This window comes from Cydia pomonella, chromosome 28, assembly GCF_033807575.1.
Source record: "Cydia pomonella isolate Wapato2018A chromosome 28, ilCydPomo1, whole genome shotgun sequence".
Lineage (NCBI taxonomy): Eukaryota > Metazoa > Arthropoda > Insecta > Lepidoptera > Tortricidae > Cydia > Cydia pomonella.
Window position 1 is genome coordinate 9,599,884 of NC_084730.1, and position 20,971 is coordinate 9,620,854.

Here is a 20,971-nt window from a genome sequence, read left to right on the forward strand (position 1 = left end):
GAGTCGAGTCTTAAAGCAGAGGACTCAAAGGACTCGAGTCTTAACCAACACTAAATGTAAGTGTGAATAGGGGGCTTAAGTAATCTGTAACCTCGTAAAAGAAACAAAATAATAAAATTGAGTGCATTTATTGAATATCCTACTCCACTCGACTCAACTAACATCTATACACGAACATAATTCAAAACTGAGTTCACATCAAAACTCCAACATAATTGCATTTTTCAGGCGTAATTAAAAAACTTTATTATTATGAAATCTAATTCCGATCAATTTCTTCGCCCTCGGGATTTATTCATCGAGCAGACGAAGCACCTGATGGTGAGTGATTGCCGTCGCCCATGGACACCCACAACGCCAGATTAAATAGCAGAAATTGTATGAATTAACCAACGTTTAAAATTCAACTTTAAATTGTGTCATTCACGAAGACGCGTGCCTTAACTCGTAATTTCATGTTATTGGAGGTTTGAATTGACAAATCTGGATCGTGGATGACACGATTTATTTTTTAAAACGTAACCTCACTTATGTACAGATCAACAATAACGAAAAACTCAAATTGACAGTCTTAAGTTTATACAGTAAGTAAACCAATATATGTCAAAAATGTATGGAAATTCTTTGAATTTTTAACTTTATTAGTTCTGTCCTTTATAGCTAATGTCATTGATAAAATAAGGACGCTAAGCACAAATAATTTCGTACATTGACCCTGTTCCTATCTCCATCACACACGTGTAACTGCACCGCACTGTGCGAGCGGGACAGCAATATAATTGACAACATTTCAAAATTTTCAATATCCCTAAATCGAAAACCATTGCGAGAGGGGCTCCTGTAGATTACAAAAAAATAAATTTTATATATTTTTTACGAATTTTTGTATTCTATATCTAAAAATAGTTAAAACGGAAATTGACGTCACCCAGCTCCACCACTACAAGCCACTACAAGCAAAAAAATGACTTCCGATTGGGTTGACATTGTCATTGTCATTGAAAACGGGATGAAAACCATCGTTTGACTTGAGTTTTGACGTTTGTGACACTTGTTAATTTGTGATTTTATTTTTAACGCTTGAGGTAATGTCACTCGCACTGTTGTCTATGCTCAAACGTAAATTAATTCAACGTTTTTTCCAGTGTATGAAACAGATCCGTGACGTCACGATTCTCACAAATGACGTTAGTAACATACGCCCTTTTGTTTCAAGTAACAATATAAATAGATTTTATGACCAAAATATAGGACTTACGCAAAATAAAAAAAATACGGGTACCTTAAATTAGTGCGTTCTTTCGATGTAGACAATAAAAAGTAGCACTTAAAAATATGAAATGTTGTCAATTATGCGCGTGAGATAGAAATAGGAACAGCCGGGTCGGGCCGGGGATATACGAAATTCTTCGTTCTTAGCGTCCTCACTCTAGGGAATAATTTTTCTAATGTTGACTTTAAATTGCAAAATGATAGTAATGAGAATATTTTTCAAGATTTTTCAGAATCTGTTGTATCCACGCACCTGAAACCGATAACCGTAATACCTTATATTAATATTTCATTTCAGAATCGAGCCTAGTACCAAAGATAATTGATTGTAACAGAGAGGTAGTCTAAGAAAAAACGTGCTCCTTAGTTTGACATCCAAAACAGATGGCGCTGTACTGCGCCTCATGTTTTCCGGTCACTGAATTGTCAAACGTCAACTTTTGACAAAGAGTTACCGCAAAATGTATGGAGCTGTACAGCGCCATCTCGTTTACCTGTCAAATTCGAAGCACGAAATTGTCTTATATTATACACATCTTACTCAATCAATGTGTGTTTGCTAGTACAGTCAGCATCGAAAGTATCTACCATTCCGTAACAGCTTTAAAAAGTTGATGGTTCTATACGTAGAACAATTTAGACTGTAAAAGATATACTTTTGAAGGTGAATTTTAGAGAATTATCTTTATTTGGAAAAGTTATCAGGAATATTAAATACTTTTGGCGCGTTGTTTCATCCGCTACTATTGATGCTGACTGTACCTAACTGTTTTATATTCGTCTACAAGTAAGATTTTTATAAAATATAAAATCAAATGGAACTTTAAAAACATATTAAGTGTGGGGTAATTTTTTTTTATACTACGTCGGTGGCAAACAAGCATACGGCCTGCCTGATGGTAAGCAGTCTCCGTAGCATATTTTATACTTCACATGATACGCAATTAAGCCCCATTTTATTTTTTATTTATTTATTACCTTCAAGCAAAACACACGACACAAACAAAACCCTTTCTATACATTTTAAAATTTTACAATAAAATTAACTGTTATGTTTATATGGATTGAAACTACTCTTAAAATTGAACACACAAGTCAAACATCAAAACTGATTATGCTTTTACCATCCTATTTTATTTCTCAAGTTTAAATAAAACTTACGCTATTAATTCAACTATTAAAAAAATCCTTCAAGAAATTTACAAATATTACATTCATTTCATTTCATAAAACTTCACTCTGGTTAAACTTAAAAAGGTTTACTCCAAGTATTTAATTAAAAACAATTATTTTTCAACAAAGTATTATCAATAATACTTCTTTATACAAATTAATCTACATCTTAAAATACAATTTGGGCGCTAAAACTAGCTCTTCTGGTCATTCTTTTCTTAAAAAAAGGATTTATCGGTGAAGGAGTAGAAACTTTTAAATTCGTCTTAGTTGGTCTTTTGGAACTATCGAAGGGAATATTGGGGCTTTCCCTTATACTCTTATAATAGTCCATCGTTCCTTGCATCGAGTTGTTTTTTAACACAAATTTCACCTTTTTTGGCGTAGACAGGGAATTAAAACTGGTATTTTTATCTTGCTTTTGAAATTTCTTAACTTTGTTATTAACTAGCAACTTAGCTTCGCTATCTTTAGCGTCTTTCTTAGGTTTTTCGTAAACTTTTTCTTTTTTACTTAATTTAGTTTCCTTTTTCTCAGCACTTTCTTTAACATTAACATTTTTAACACTAGCTTTAACTAAGTTAGCACTATTTTTGACTTTTAAATCATTCGTTACTTTAACACTGGTTTTCACTTCCTTAACATTATTCTTAGCGTCTTTAAGATTATTTTTAACTTTCTTAACACTATTTTTAATACCCATAACATTATTATTCACTGGTTTAACATTATTTATAACTTTCTCGTTTACCTTATTATTTTTCTGTTTCTTAACATTGTTCTTCACTTTTCTCTCCTGACTTTCCGTGTTTCCATGTTTGTTGAGCTTCTGTTTTTTGATTTTAGGTTCCGCTTCGTTCTCTTTGTTGGCCCGCTTCCGTTTTGTTTTACTTTTGACGACTTCTCCCGTTTCTTCAACTTGCCAGGCGCCGTTCTGAAGCATAACAGCATTATACACATTTAGTAGAAATGTTATTAAGCCTTGCTTTATTGTTTTATAATATAAATATGTTTACTCAGCCAGGACTAAGCCAAGTAGTTGAGAAACGTATACAGAGAAATCAATGTATTATTGTTGTGTGCGGCGACATTGTCAAAGTCAAAGTCGATATATTCTTTATTCAAATAGCAACAAGCACTTTTAAATCGTCAAATTTTACAAATATCATCTTATTTCCTCTGCTACAAGAGATAGGAGCTCCCGACGGAGACCCCGTCTAGTTGTCCCACAATGTAAACTTGCAAAATCTAGAAAGTCGCTCGGTGTTATTGGGGCAAAACTATACAACTCGCTTCCTGCAGAAATGATTGAGTCAAGCGATACAATATTCAATAAAAGACTCAAAACACTCTTGATCGAACTGGCGTGTTATAACTAATAGATGACTTTGTCAATAGGAGTGGCTAACCCAACCACACAAGTACGTACCTATTTGTAAAATGTATAAAATGAATAATTTGTGTTGTTTATTGTACATATTGTAAAATGACATGTAAAATACTTATTTTTTATGAATAAAGATCTGAATCTAAATATCAGAGCAATTTATTGATGCAGTTATTATTGTTCTCAAAAACATTGAATTATTATAGATATAGCAAATTTCAACCTTGACTGAAGCTCAAGAGGGATGTATACAACATACTCCTCCATACAAAAAGAAAAAATGTTTTCTTCCACTTCTACATTTTCCATTCTCCATGATTTTTCAGTATGTTATTGACACAATGAAAAACTAGGTTTATAGGTCTTCCTTTTTTTTGCAATAGTATTTTTTTTTAAAGGACACCTATAAATCTAGAATATATTATGCTGAAGCGATCGACATTAAAATCAAAGTGATTTTTAAGATTTAGTTAGTGGAAACCGTTTTCTCCTGAAATAGAAGTTCATAGAAAAAGTACCGTTATTTCGTTAGGATTGCAAAGCTATTTTATATACTATTTTTCCCTCTTAACATTCTATAACAGTAGTGACACTTTGACTTCTCCTAGCTGGAAAACAAGATCATTCTAAGCTTTAACTTGCCTGAACTTTAATTTAACTTGCTTTAACTTTAATTTAACTTGCCTTAACTTTAATTTAACTTGCCTGAACTTTAATTTAACTTGCCTTAACTTTAATTTAACTTACTTTAATTTAACTTGCCTGAACTTTAATTTAATTTGCCTGAACTTTAATTTAACTTGCCTTAACTTTAATTTAACTTGCCTTAACTTTAATTTAACTTGCCTTAACTTTAATTTAACTTGCTTTAACTTTAATGTAACGTGCCCTGTTAGTATGTAAGTTAGTGTGGGTCAAATCTTAGGAGCTAAATTTGACCCACTTCCCTTCCGATTGAGCTGAAATTTTGCATAAATATGTAAATCGGATGGCTATGCAATATTATGAAGACATGCAGCTGGTCTGATGATGAAGACAGGAGGTGGCCATGGGAACCCTCGTGATCAAACAACGCAAAGTAATCGTGTTTGGGATTGTTAGAAATGTCTTGATGAGTATTAGTTGCCGGTGGAAAGAAAAGTACAGTCAGCGCTAAAAGCTAAGCACCCGTACTATACAAGAATTTCAAAATCGGTCAAGAAATTAAGTAGTTATGAAATAATAATAATAATAACGGTGGCACCCTAGGTTAGGTTTTTTATAAATGTTTTGTATTGTATTCTTAAAAGCCTAACTTAAGAAGAAAGATAAATAAAGGAGATAATAATAAAGTTTTTTATTCAGCTAAGGATCCACATATTGTTAGTTACAATTTTTTTGATTTACTTATAACTAAGGTTAATAAGTTTATAATAGAAATGTAACTATAAGTAATATAAGTATACTTACAGAGGTGTTAGGTTGTTTCTGTTTGTCTGTCTGTACACTCTGTACGTCCTCGACGATGGACAGGCCGGCGCGGGACTTGGCCAGCAGACGTTTCCGGTGCTTCCGGCTGAGACCTGATACAAGATACCACTTTTAATTCAATTCAATAGATTTATTTTATCCTATGTACATTCCCTTAATCCTATGTTAGTTAAACCTATACTAAATTATAAACTAAGCCTCTGGATCCCATATGCACACCATTCCAGTGTTTCTAGAAGGCAAGCAGGCGACTATAACACTAGGTGCAAGAATGTAGGGAACTGAAGTTGCTAGTGAGGTACAATATCGAAAAAAAATCAGCTGTTTAATAGAAAACATTGACTCTGATTCACCGATATGTTTGAGATGGCAGTTTTTTTAGTGATTTCGGGGTTGGTCCCATAGTGAAAGTTGTTCAGTATGCCCTACATATTCACCCCTCAGTGTTTGGTCAGTGATAACCAGTGATCGGTTTTTTGGATTCGACATGGGTTGAACGACCTCAATCATTATGTTAGTAGGGATATGCCCAGGGAATCCGGGCTTTATGTTGTTAGAAAAGGCAAAAAAATACAATGTGTTTATTTTATTACACTTTTAAACATCTAAGTAGCTGATAGACGAGTACCCAAGAATGTCCGTTGTTTCGTCAAGCGATATCCATAATTTTTCGTCTGCAACGTCACCGTGTATAACACTTAACTTTTCTTTGTAAAACTTATCCAAATACGTTCTTCTTATAATAGATTCACCGGGTAACTTAATACTATCACCACATTTACAGCATATGTACTTTCAAAGAAAGATTTAAAAGCCGGATTTTCGATTTGCTGCCACGGAATGTTGCAAAGAATTAAGAACTGGACTAGATCAAAGTAAAAATCTTCTTTCTTCTGTTGTAATCCTCTGTGCTGGCTACTTTCAACGTGTTTTTTAACAACATTTTTACTCGTACATCCGATGGTTATACTTCACATTTTGAACAATAGATTGATTGCTTAGTCGGCTCATACATCAAGTCAACGTGGGGCTCGATCTAACTTAGAATAGTTTCATCCTTAGGGGAAGAATTAGGTTTTCGCGGCATGTCAACTAGTATGTAACACTGCCTTCCGGTCTAGTACTTCCCGAGAATATTCTAATCATACGCGAATCAAAAGTTCAATTAGAGTAAGCCACAGTTGTCGTAAAAGATAATCTCAGAGTCCATGAACCAGTCGATGAAATGAAAATTGAACCATAAATCATAGTGTGCGAACTTAACGTGGATACTTATTTATTGGATCGCCTTTCAGCTATAAGATCTATGTATTTGCACTTATACGATAACCTGTGACCTAATATTATAGTATAAATTATACAGATAATACCTATTTATTTATGCAATACTTAGAAGCAAATAATTAGAACTGAAATCCAGAGAAAATAATGAAATGTCAATGTCAAGATTTTGAAGTATTTTTTCCATCATGACAGATATATAAGACTTTGTGGAGGTTTTAATATATTTTGCTTTAAATAAAATGTTGAGATTAGGAAAAGAATAGAAGTTTTTGTCTCAACTGGTTGCCATGTAAGAGTAAAAAATTCCTTAGAGATAATTTAAATTGTTTTATTTTTGTACGGTTTGTTCGGTATCGCGGGAAACTGTCGTATCTATATTAACTTTTCTACTTGATATCCCGCGAGGGAGAATCCAAATAACCGATCACTGGTGATAACAAAAGATTTCAAGTTTTAGAGACCTTTTACATCTCTAAGGATATTTTTTTAATTATATTTTATCTTTGATATTTAGAGACATACATCTCTAAAGAATTTAGAATTTGTTGGTTGTATTTTTTATACATCTCTAATAAAGTTATATTAAAGGTATATTTCATTGATTTCATATTTGTAATTGTATTTTGTTATTTTATTGTTTGTAAAGAATTGACATGTAAAAGGGCTTCTGTGGTCTATTTGCGGAATAAATGTTTGATATTGAATTTTTTTTTCATAAGTTTTAATGTTTCGTTTTTGTGATACACAAAACAGATCAAAAGAATGTATAAAACATTGAGGTGTTATATTTCTTTTTGAATCATGTTACAAACCCAATTGGCTACTTGACAGTTTTGTGTAAATAATGTCAATCGATCTTGATTTTTCTGAGGATTAAATGTCTATATAGGACTCATGGCATTTAAGCGACACAAAGGTCAGAAATGAGAGTTAAAGTCTGACGCTCGCACTCGACGATTGAAACGCCTCTAACAAAATTATAATGTAATGTGACGTCACATATGGAAGTTCAAGAAAATTGTTATTTTGTCCGTAAAATATTGCGTTTATGTATGTACTTGTAATACAATTTATTTTTCAATAATATTTAAGGAATCGAATGGTATAATTTTATTTTTATATTTCAAGGTTAAAAAAACTTTGATGCCTTGTATTTTTCCACTTTTTTTAAATAAATGGCTCGTTTTCGATCCATTTAGCTAAATTTTGTTATAATATTCAACGTGTGTACCCAATTTACGAATTCGTACCTCTCAGCGCCAGTTCATCTCCGCTAGCGACGAGTTTTTTCTCCAGGGCCCGCAGAGCCTTGGCCGCCGCGGTGGGCTTCAGGCGAGGCCCCGCCTCGCGGGTCGGGGCGGGGGGCGCGAACGGGTGCGGGCCCGACGAGAACTGCTCCAGCCTGAAAATTTCATTTAGGTCAATTTTCCTACGGAAAACATTTTTTTTTATTACGAAAAGGTGAGCATTCGACCACAATCTCACTGGTAAGTGTCGATGCAGTCCAGGATGGAACACGCTTACCTAAAAGATGGCTACTCACTCTCGATTTAAAAAGATCCAAGTTATAGTGGACTGGGAATAGATTTGCAGGAAGTGAATTCCACTCCTTAGCTTTATAGAAGTAGTGTGGGCAGGGTGAGGTACTTGCAGTTGTACACAGCGCCTCGCGCGCCGGTGGCCGGCGCCGGGGGCGCGCGCCAGCCGCCGGCGCAGCGCGGCCGCCAGCGCGCGCGCGGGCACCGGCAGCGCGCGCAGCACCACGTCCACTCGGCCTGCGCGCGGATCCAACGCGCTAAAACAAATAAATACATAATAACAACTAAATAAATATTATAGGACATTATTACACAAATATACATATATATATATATATATATATATATTATTGAGAGCTTATTTGGGACAACCGACTGGTCGCCGTCCAGTGGGTCGGCCCAGATACCGCTGGAGCGACAGTGTCCAGGCGGATCTGTGCCAACTCAAAGCCGATAACTGGCAGGAAGTGGCACAGGATCGGGACAGGTGGCATTCTCTCGTTTTGGAGGCCAAGACCCTCTTTGGATCACTGCGCCACAATAGTTAGTTAGTTAATTTATTACACAAATTGACTAAGTCCCACAGTAAGCTCAATAAGGCTTATGTTGAGGGTACTTAGACAACGATATATATATAAATATTTATAAATACTTAAATACATAGAAAACACCCATGACTCGGGAACAAATATCCATGCTCATCACACGAATAAATGCCCTTCCCAGGATTTGAACCCGGGACCATCGGCTTCGTAGGCAGGGTCACTACCCTAATACCTAATGTTTCCAAATTGTATTTTTCTACTCATCGACTGTAATTGTTGAATTAAGATTTCGTGTACCAAACTAAAATTGCGTACTTTTCATGTCTGGACTCACAATTCGACTACGATTAGTTTAATTTCTTTCGATACGCTTTAGCCAACTATAAAACGGGGGACGGACGAGCGGAGGCTCACGCGTTTGTTAGATACCTACCATTTTTCATTAATTATTTAAGTTTTACAGTAAAAAAAAAATATTATTTTCGATGACTCGTACAAAAAATATTGTATACAATAGATGTATAGTCAAGCTTTTCAATCTCGTACCTCACTTAGGCAACTCGGCAAGTTTCGTTGCCTAAACGCGATACTCGACTGAAAAGCTCTCTATTATATCATAACTGCATAAAATCCTATTTATACAAATAGACACGATGACCATATCGAAGCGCTGGTGGCCTAGCGGTAAGAGCGTGCGACTTGCAATCCGGAGGTCGCGGGTTCAAACCCCGGCTCGTACCAATGAGTTTTTCGGAACTTATGTACGAAATATCATTTAATATTTACCAGTCGCTTTTCGGTGAAGGAAAACATCGTGAGGAAACCGGACTAATCCCAACAAGGCCTAGTTTTAGCTCTGGGTTGGAAGGTCAGATGGCAGTCGCTTTCGTATAAACTAGTGCCTACGCCAAATCTTGGGATTAGTTATCAAGCGGACCCCAGGTTCCCATGAGCCCCATGATTACTTTGCCCCACATATGGATAAAATGCAACTTTCTCATTCGTTTTTGAACAGTCAAGAGGGCCTTTACCAGTCGGTGTGGTGAAAAAGTACGTGCTAGGCCTATTCGTACAAAGAATATATTGACTTAAATTTTTGACATATTATTAACAATTCCGCCTTGGCCAATCCACAGAATACAAATAATAATAGAAAAATTGCAATATTTACCCATTGGTCATCATTTCCTCATCATCATCTCCGCTATCTTCATCTACAGCATCTTCTGGATCCTGTTCATTATCATCACCAGCGTCTTCTGCGTCCTGAAAACAAAGATATACAATTAATATCAATAGCGGATATTACGCAAAACTCTGCGTAGAGGGCGCCACTAGGACATACTGAGGCCCTTCCGCGAAACACAAAAATAAAAATTTCATTCTTTAAAAAAAAAAACTGTTAATTCAGTGTTTTTGTTGAGGTACAGTCTGAACTCAGTTACAATTTATATTTGGAGATTATCTTAACTAAGTTTAGCCTTAAGAGAGAGAGAGAGAGAGAGAGAGAGAGAGAGAGAGAGAGAGAGAGAGAGAGAGAAAATATTTATTGCCACAAAAAACCTTATCAACAAAGTACAATATAATAACCTTAAATACTAAATACAAATTAATTAGAAAGATAGGTAATTCAACATTTAATACCTGATGATTGGGCAATGGGCTCCAATCTCAGCATATGCCAAGCAGAGGGCCTAGCGCTGGTTTTCAGACTGGACCCTTGAGATCGGTCGGTCGCAGGTTAACAAATTTCTGTGCTTGTACAGACAAACAGACAGATATTTGTGTGCTTAACTAAGTATATAATTAGTCCTGATGGCAGTTAGTGCTTACATGTTATTATTATACTATTTTTTTTTTGTAACGTTACGTTATCTCTCTATCACTCTGAATATAGCTCTTTATTTACAATATGAATATATACAGATGATTACTATAACTAGCTTATATCTAAAATAGGCCCTTGAGGCATTGTACCAAGGATGCTGGCGGCATTTCCTCGTTGTATCGCAATACTGATACGTTGTGCGAGGAAGCCGCCAGCTCTTCGGTCACCAATATACCAATACCTATCACTCTTGAATATTATTGAGTAAAAACTTTCGGGAATACCTCGACCTTTCCTATATGGATAAAGTACGAAATTTAGGATTTAAAATCTATTTACAGTACATATGGTGCTACTTTACCGCACTAGTGCGAAAATCAGCGTTATTACGTTACTGTGTCGAACATTTAAAGGGCCATATGTACTGTAAAACGTTGTACGATACATGTGCGAATAGGAAATTCGCAACGAGTGGTGATAAATTAAAACACGACCGAAGGGAGTTACAAGCTTATAATTTTACGTTATAAATTAGAGCGTAAAGATGGAATGTTAGTATTTCTCTTACCTCCGGGTCTCCGTGTTTGAGCAACTCGGTAAGTACCCTCCTCGAAGCGATGCATATTGATGTAGCGGAACCTTGGCTCAAGTAGGCTATGAACGGCCGGAGCAGGATAACCAGGGATTCCGGGGATATTTCTCCGGAGGACACCTACACAAAAAACCTTATATTAGGAATAGTTACATATACACAAACTATTCTGGTAAAATGATAAATTAATTTTTAATTATATAATTTTAACAATACAAAAACTATTACATTCTCAATTACTCTGAAAAAAAAAACATTAAAAAAACAAAATTCTGGTAAATATTAAAAGTGGAAAAATTACTGCTTAGGTGAGACTTGGGGTTGCTGGCTATGGATGAGGTCTTGGTGGCTCAGTTGGCAGAGCGCTGGAGTATCGAACCATAGGCCGTCAGTTCAAGTCTCACCCAAGGCAGTAATTATTCCATTTTAAAATTTATTCTAAGCTTAATAGCATCATTTACAGTACATATGGGGCTACTTTATAGCACTAGTGCGAGAAGTAGCATATTACGTTACTGTGTCGAACATTTAAAGGGCCATATGTACTGTAAAACGTTGTACGATACATGTGCGAATAGGTAATTCGCAACTCGTGTCAATTTAATGTACTATTGCAGACGTTTCTGCTTGTTTCTTCTTCTTCTGCTGCCATGCCCTAGCGGGCGTCGGCGGCCTCCTTTGCAAAGTCTTTTCTATGCTTGGCCATTCTTGTTAGCGTGGCCGCGTCCTTGATGTTTGTCCATTTTTTGATGTTGTCGAGCCAGTTCATCCTCCTTCTTCCCCTTCCCCGTTTTCCCTCTATTTTTCCTTCTATTATTTATTATATAAATATATATATAACTTTCAACAGTTTATACTTTTCATGTCTATGTAGATGTCCAAAATATGTAATCTTTCTTCGCTTAACTGTGGCTAGTACTTCCTTTTTCTTCTTCATTATTTTTAGGATCTCTATATTAGTTATTCTTGCGGTCCATGATACTCTCAGCGTACGCCTGTACAGCCACATTTCGAAGGCCACTATTTTATTTTCCGTTTTTTTATTCACGGTCCATGTTTCAACACCATAATAAAGTATGGATTCTGCTTGTTTAAAATTAATTTTACAGTACATATGGGGCTACTTTATAGCACTAGTGCGAGAAGTAGCATATTACGTTACTGTGTCGAACATTTAAAGGGCCATATGTACTGTAAAACGTTGTACGATACATGTGCGAATAGGTAATTCGCAACTCGTGTCGATTTAAAACACTCCCTTCGGTCGTGTTTTAATTTATCGCCACTCGTTTCGAATTTCCTATTTTTCGCACTTGTATCGTAATGTACTATATTCTGGCAATGTTTGGTAGTCTACAAAAACTATATTGATCCCTTTTTACAAGCTTATATTTAGTATGTATGTTATTTTGTTAGTGTCAAATCTTGGAAGCTAACTTTGACCCACTTCCCGATTTCCGATTGAGCTGAAACTTTGCATACAAATATAAGTCGGGTGACAATGCAATATTATGACCATCGAGCTGATATGATGATGGAGACGGGGTTGCCGGCCGCGTATCCCTATCCGGTCTCGCTACGCTCGGCCGTCTATATCTACTTGGCCTGCAAACCTTCGTTTCCCGTCCTCTATAGTAATGTACTATTATTTAACTTGAAATGTACCTATGTATGTACGGGTCAAATTTTGCAAGTTAATATTGACCCACTTCTCGGTTATGATGAAGCTGAAAATTTGCATACATGTCGGGTGACAATTCAATATTATGGTACCATCGAGGTGATATGATGATGGAGACAGGAGGTGGCCATACATAGGAACTCTGTGATGAAACGCAACCTAATTGTGTTTGGGGTTTCTAAAATTGTCTAATGCAGTAAGAAAAGTACAGTCAGCGACAAAACTTTGTACCAAAAATTATTTTTTTGCCAAAAACTTATTTTAGTGTCCATAGTTAGTTAGTTAGTTAGTGCTTCTGGGCATTTTCCGCAACTCGACAACCATTGTGCCTATTTTGCGTGAAACGAGGTAGCGCTACTCTAACCACCCCAGCTCCTCCACGAAGCCTAGCAAAGTTTTCAGGTTGCTAATTGCCTCTCCTAGTGTGCACGGATTCCCTAGGTATTTGTTCCTGTATACTTCTACCTGTTTGCAGTCTAGGAGAATATGTTTTGTTGTTTCTTCTTTCTCCATGCACGCTCTGCACATGGGGCTGTCTGTTTTACCCATTTATTTTAGTGTCCATACTCAGCCGGCAAAAACGGAACCCTAATAGAATAAAGTTATTGTCAGTGATGGTTCCGGACACCATATTTAGTTTAGTTTTATTTGTTATTTTTTTGAGACATCTCATTTTATATCGTAAAATGGAACACATTAATTAGCGACAGTAGGTAGGGTACTTTTTCGAATATTTTTTGACGTTTATAAAAGCCAGTGGAAGGTAGATAGATTTCGATGGCTGCTCATGGCCGTATACGCAAGCTCGTGCGTCGTGAAAAATAAGAAATACCTAAAAACTGTGGATTTGTGTGCCCGAAACCCTCACCGGAGCCACTACAGCATCAGCTCGCCAATGAAGAGTGTCGGTACCGACAAAGCGATTCGTCGTGCAGAGACCGGGTGAGTTGGCTTTCGATTTATTTGCTTTCACTGGCATAGATTGTTAAACTTCTCGTTGTCTAAAACAATTTCCCTATTCGAGGGCGATTGTACAGTCAGTCTGATCCTTTTTCCCAGGTCGCGTGGTAATTGCGTTAAGTATTTTTAGAAAAACTTTAATACCCAATATACACTGTAAATAAGAAAATAGTCCTACCTTGGAGATCTCTTCCAGATAACAGTCGGCGATGTGTATGACCAGCGAATTGGCGTTGCGCGCGTACAGGGGCGTTTTCAACGCCAGCAAACCTGGACATATGCACTGATGTTAGATTATAGATTCTTCTCTATGGAACTGGGGCCCATTTCTCGAACGATATTAGTCTAATATTATTAGTGTGTTGTCGTGGTAACCCATACGACTTCGTGGACTAATAATATTAGTCTAAAACCGTTCTATAATAGAAATAGGCCCTGTACTATAATACCATACCATATACATTCTGAATCTCGTTACCGACGGGATAGATGTTTTTTATTGCCATATGTGTCAACTGTCAAAAACGTGTTTATATGTATTGTGTTATGAAATGGATTGAATTTAACTTGAAATTATTGTGTAGTTACAGTGTACTATTTTTTTTTTTTGTTTTGTGTAAAGCAATATTGAAATCTAAATTGACATCATTCATTATGCAAGGGATTGTAATATGTTGAAGCGTAAATTTAAATTATTTAGTTAAGTAGTAATAAGTATTATTTAATTTAAGGCACTATTGTATTAAGGTTTACCTGTAAAGATAGTTGCTGTATTTAATTATAAATAAAAAATGTGTGGATCAACAATACCCGACTGCGCGACACAAAGGGGGATAATGTGTTAATAATTATCAGTAATAGACCGCGGGCCAGGAGCATATTTTGTCAGTCATCGCCTCCCGGCTGATCCTTTGTCAGTAGATAGTTTAGATCCTGTTTTAAACTTAAAGCATCGTCAGCCGGTTCTATCGCGGTGGAATGACCGTCGGCTGTAAAATTAACATTTAAAAAATATGCGCCTACCACTTTATGTGCGGCAAAGTGTGCGTAATGTGTAAATTATTATCCATTGATGGCTTTTTAGGCGATTACGCGTGATGAAATGCTACATGCAACGTTTCATGATTTGTTTTTGCTATCATAAAAGGTATAGGTAAAGGTATAGGTAGACCGCCTGTTGTTTACCTCTTCTTTATGTGTTGTATTATTTGTACTGTTTCTGTATTGAGGTGTGCAATAAAGAGTATTTGTATTGTATTGTATTGTATAACGCTTATTTTTTACATGTTCATGCGACCAGCTGATGTTTTTACCACCGCGATATAACCGGCTGATGATTTTTTAAATTAACACCAACATCTGAACTAACATTTGACAAAGTATCAAACGGGAGACGATGACAATTTTTTTTTTGTTTTACGTGTTTTGGTGGCTGCCATTCCTCAACCGACCAACGGAGCAGCAACTGACGTCCACGAGGGTTCATCATACCTAGCCGTTAACCACTACACGAGTTTTCAGCCGGGAGGCGATTGGTCATAGAAATTGTTACTGGCTCGCGGTCTATAATATCAGTCTATGTATGTATGTTTGTTTGTTCCTTTGTTTGGCACTTTTAAGACAAACCGCGTTCGCCTTTATCTCATAATTCTACGATTGTTCAAAGTGGCGTAACGTTCAAAGTAGTGTCAATAACTAATTTACTTTTTGTCACAAAAAATTACTTACCATCCTTGCCAGCTAGCATGTCGGCAAATTGGTTGCAGGCGTCCTCGCTCCAGCCGCTGCGGTGCACGCAGCGCAGGGCGCCGCGCAGGTAGCGGCGCACCAGCTGGACGAAATATGTGGGGAATAAATATACAAGGAAACTAATTCATCTTTTGAATATGGATGTCACGAATATTCGTATTTTTAGTATGATTAGATTAGATTAGATGATTTATTTCATGAAAGACAATTACATAATAAATTTGCATTGATGTCAAAAATATTAGAATTTCTATCATGATAGTCAAAATAAAATAAAAATGAAAATAATAACAATACTAATGAAATAAAATTATAGCTCCAATAAGGATTGTCAATACAATTAGAATAACAGTAAGTAGGTAAATACTTACAAAATCCAAAATATAAATTTACAATGTCAAATCTTACGAAAATACGAGAACAATAAAAATAAAAACGATAAATTAATAAAAGAACACAAATAGTATCTCCCAATAAGAATCGTCAACACACAACAATATAAAAATAAAAAAAATGTTATCGACACAATGAAACTCTAGGTATATAGGTTTTCCTTTGTTCGAAATTTGAACGCGTGCCATTACGATCGAACGGCTCTCGGCTAATATGAGGGAGAAAGCATATAGCCGCCACTCCGTTGCAATTGCACGGGAGTAAGCGAGACAACATACTTCGAATTGTATTACTTTATAAAACGTCCGCAAAAACCGTTACATTATTATGCTCAGTTTGTCTCGATGTCCTACTGTACTAAAAGACGAAGAGATTGTACTAGCTTGGAGCGATCTTTTCAGTGAAAGGGCATGCACAACTCTAGAAACTTCAGCTGGACACTAAAAATACAGTTTCGTAGCGGCTGCAAGGTTTGGCAGATTTCTGGCCGAAACCAAATCTTTGGCTGAAACATGCTTTTCTCCCGAAATTTCTATTGGACGCTACATTAGGAGCGAAGTATACCAAGTGATTGACCATTAAAAAGAGGAAACGTTTTTAGGGTTCCTTAGTCAACTAGGAACCCTTATAGTTTCGCCATGTCCGTCTGTCTGTCTGTCTGTCTGTCCGAGGCTTTGCTCCGTGGTCGTTAGTGCTAGAAAGCTGAAATTCGGCATGGATATATAAATCAATAAAGCCGACCAAGTCGTACAAATTTTTTTTGAGGTTACCTCCCCTACACGTAAAGTGGGGGTGAATTTTTTTTTTGCTTCAACCCTACAGTGTGGGGTATCGTTGGAAAGGTCTCTCAAAACTAATAGGGGTCTTCAACAAACATTTTTTGATAAAGTGAATATATTCGGAGATAATCGCTCCGAAAGAAAAAAGAATTGTGTCCCCCCCCCTCTAAATTTTGAACCATAGGTCCAAAAATTATGAAAAAAATCGTGGAAGTAGAGCTTAAGAAAGACATTAAATGAAAACTATAGCGGACATGATCAGTTTAGCTGTTTTTGAGTTATTGCAAAAAGTTCCCCCTTCATAGTAAAAAGACTTACTTTACCTAATTAGGTACTGCTTATGCAAATTTGCCTATTTGTTTAACTCGCGTGAAAGGTACCGTTTCATCCCTTGGTTAATTTTCTATACTTTAAGCTCCAGTTTAGCTTATTGTGACGGAAGAGTAAATACGGAACTCTACACTGAGCGTGGCCCGACATGCTCTTGGGCGGTTTTATTTAACTTCTAACTATTTTCCATTATCCATCATTTTCTAGTATGTTATTGACACAATGAAATATAGGTTTTCCGTTTTTACAATATTTGCAAAATAAAAAACAATATTTAAAAAAAAAACGAAACTTATAAACCTAGAATATATTATGCTAAAGCGATTGACATAAAAACAAAGTGATTTGTTGAGATTTAGTTAGTGGAAACCGTTTTCTCCCGAAATGGAATTTCATAGAAAAATTACCATAACTACTACTAATGTAATAGCATGATCATTTAAAGCCTACTGTACTCACCATAAGAAACTTATCAATCCTGTGCTGATCTATCCCGAACCACTCAGTAGCCAGCATCTTGAAGCCTGCCTTGGCAAGCAGCATGGCATTTGAGAGCTGCTCCGTCGGGAACAGATCCAGGATTCCGGCGATGCTTTCGCAGAGGTCCTCCTGTATGCGCATGTGTGTAAAATGAAACATGTTACTACCTCAGAAGACCCAAATACTGTACATGGCAATGTACAAAAATTATGTTTCAACAGGTTTGAACTATTTATGAAATATTAAATAAATATAAGGCAAGGTTGCAAAAGTACAATGGTGCTGCCACCACCAAGAAGGTAAAGTGGAATGCATAGAGTCAGACCATGATAACTTGACAGCGATTTTGACAGCCCAGATAGTGCAAGTATTATTTTAAATGTCAAACATCTATGAAATTATGACATTTACTTAACACTTGCACAGGCCGGGCTATTAAAATCGCTGCCAACTTAGTTTTGACTGACTCGACATGGGTGGATCAACATTTTAGTGTCACTCATTGTCATGGTTACGGTTTTTGGTCCCTTGGACATCCACTCTTGAAATCCTTATTTTAAGGTATTTTAATGTATAAATAATATATTCTTGTGGTGGTTTTATGCCACATCTATAACAGGCCATCCACTGAGCATGTTAGTAAACTGTCATATAACATGTCTCCGAACAAACCGTGTCAGTATTGTCCCTGACACAATGGGATAACAGCTGAGAAAAAGTTGATTCGGTCCAAATAAATATCTTTAAGAGGCTTGTTTACCAGGCTTGGCTATTGGGAACATGATTAAATAGAATGATTACATTGAAAACATTAATTACTCAAATTATAACTGATTTGATAGGAAAATATCACAGTTAACTGTGACTTTCCATTTGGACAAACATAGATAATTGACCAAAGCGTTAGCAAAGTTCTCGGTTTTGACGCTGGCAAACTGCTTTCCTATGTCCGGATGTTCTTCTCTACAGGTCACAATTCTCAACTGATTCTCGTGAAATTTTGTGAGTAGATTCAGTATAATTTTTGTCATTTCGAAATTGGCATAAAGGACTTAATTGCCACTAGTGTCTATAGTGCCACTGGACTTAAGACCTTTGTGAGTATGCTGTGCACAATGAAGTGAGTCTTTTTTATTTTTACCTGTTTTTATGAATCTTATCACAAGGTCACAGAGCCACTAGGTTTGAAAAGTAACAGAACAACCATAGAACTATTAGCACGGCTCATTGCCACTTTAAAGCCCTAATGTAAATGTTTACTTTAGAATATAGATTGTGGCATGTAAAGGGTTAAAATTGCGCCAGAACACCACCGATTCAACCTGCCGTGTTACTGTACGGGTGCGAAACCTGGTTTGTCCGCAAAGACCTAATGACAAAACTCACAAGTGTTTGTGAACAAATGCTTAAGGCAAATTCTGCACATCTTTTGGTCTAACTGGATCACAAACGCTCACTTATGGAGAAAAACCGGACAAGCACCCGTACATAAGGAGATCCAAACGCGCAAATGGCATTGGATTGGGCATATCCTCAGGAAGCCTGACACCCACCTATCCAAGGTGGCCCTGACCTGGAAGATGCCCGGAAAACGGAAACATGGTCGCCCTAAATCTACTTGGCGCCGTTCCGTGGAGCAAGAGTTGTGTGTATTAGGGATGGGGTGGGAGGAGGTTACCCAAGCTGCCCAGGACCGGAGTCAGTGGAAGAAAATGGTTCGAGCCCTACACCCGTAACAGGATGAAAAGAAGAAGAAAGGGTTAAAATTTAAATAATACCTGAACCAGAGGTTTATCTGACATCCAAACAGCATAGAATAGACCTTTCCACACTCTCGTGAAGTCATCTTCTTTAAATTCTGGAAAGTAAGTGACATTTTATATAATTAGCTACAATATTTCAAACTACAGACATTTATTTAACTTTCATCGATTTATTCCAATTAAAATAACTTTAAAACATCGCACCTATAACTAATTGTCCATAAAAGATAGATGGACCTTCTTTAAATACCAATTTTTAATCGTGAAATTCAATGCATGTCTTTTATTTTGTTTTTGAGGTTATATTACCCCGTGTCAAACTATGACAAAATTGTCTAAAAAATCAACTTTATCTTAAAAATTATTAACAAACATACCGTAATTCTTCTCAAAACAATTAACAAGCCATTTTTTCAACGCTCTAAGCACACGATCACGCGTTTTCTTCTCGTTTCCAGAAAGTAATCTAGCAAATTTGATTTCTTGCGCGACCACCAACACTTGCTGTTTTTTGGTTTTGTCTATAGGTTTTTTCTTGATTTTCCGCTTTTTCTCGTTAGTTTTATCGGTGACTTTCATTTTTATTGATAAATCTGTTCAATTATTTTGGTTAGACGCGTGCGAATCTCGAAATTTGGCGAATGCGAAATGCGTCGTGGTCGTGGTTTATTTGGTGAAATTGACAGATGAATAATGTTGCCAGTTGCGATTCAAAAACGAACTAGGTTCGTTCAACGATTGTACTTTTTCCACCGAAACTGGCGAAAAAAGAGTAGGCACGTTTCTTAATGTCCAGTTAAAACTGAAAGTATCCAGCAGACCAATTTACCGTAAACTATGTAAAGTGCAGTAGTGTATGGCAGCATAAAACTTTGAAAGTGTGCAGTTTTAAAATGGTTGAGAAAACACGTACGGAGGTGATTTGTCGATAAAACTCATTGTACTATACGTGGTTAACGGCTCCACTATACGTGGACAAACACATTGGATTATTATATTAGTATTGTGCTTTATATGGATTTTGAAAGCGTCGGGGAATATGCAGTTTCCTTGGAATCATGAGAATGAATTAAAAGAAAACATTAAAAATCATTAATATATTTCGATATATAAGAATAACAATAATCATTATACAATATCAGGCACATTATACAGCATTATTTCCATATGTTTTAGACCATTTAATTATCACTAATAAAACAATAACTTAATATAAAAATCTCATAAATTAACATGGAATGTCGTCGCAAATACAAACACCAAATATTGAGTTTTTTTTAAATGTTAAAAATAATCTCGTGAATTTACTATTTTGTTTTACTTGATTAAATAAACTATTTTTATACATGTATAAACTAAGTAATAAATATACTGTTTTAAATTAAAACCACTTTAACTAACGATGTCCAACATAATTACTTATACCTACGTAATTGTAAATATCTGATGACCAAGGTATGTCGTTTGTTTTTTATAAAATATGTATTATGTAGGGTAGGACCTAGTTAATAGAGCTAGACTTGTAATTTTACATGTAATTACTGTCAACATTGGTCAAAAGACCTCTGAATATTAGTTAAAGGGCTTATTACATTTATCCTGCCGTCGCGCCCGAGTAACCGTTTTCCGGTTCAATATTTGACGTGTAAAAATACTTTGTCTCGAATTGCCAAAAATGTTGTTTGCTTTTTTGCAGTTGGACAATTTTTTTACATCAAGAAATATTGTAAACGATGAGCTAATATTT

General features: G+C 36.1%; 1 protein-coding gene across 1 annotated transcript; it reads right to left on the reverse strand.

Annotated features, from left to right (window-relative positions):
• Positions 1-2,155: 2,155 nt before the first annotated feature.
• Positions 2,156-19,921, reverse strand: LOC133532979 (ribosomal RNA processing protein 1 homolog). Its single transcript, XM_061871882.1, has 10 exons — positions 19,602-19,921; positions 19,240-19,319; positions 17,441-17,590; positions 15,459-15,561; positions 13,909-14,000; positions 11,066-11,209; positions 9,841-9,935; positions 7,837-8,381; positions 5,282-5,394; positions 2,156-3,379 (listed from the first exon to the last, which is right to left on the reverse strand). Exons 1-8 carry the CDS (start codon positions 19,801-19,803, stop codon positions 8,126-8,128), a joined length of 1,122 nt encoding a protein of 373 aa, XP_061727866.1. The 5' UTR covers positions 19,804-19,921; the 3' UTR covers positions 2,156-3,379; positions 5,282-5,394; positions 7,837-8,125.
• Positions 19,922-20,971: the final 1,050 nt, after the last annotated feature.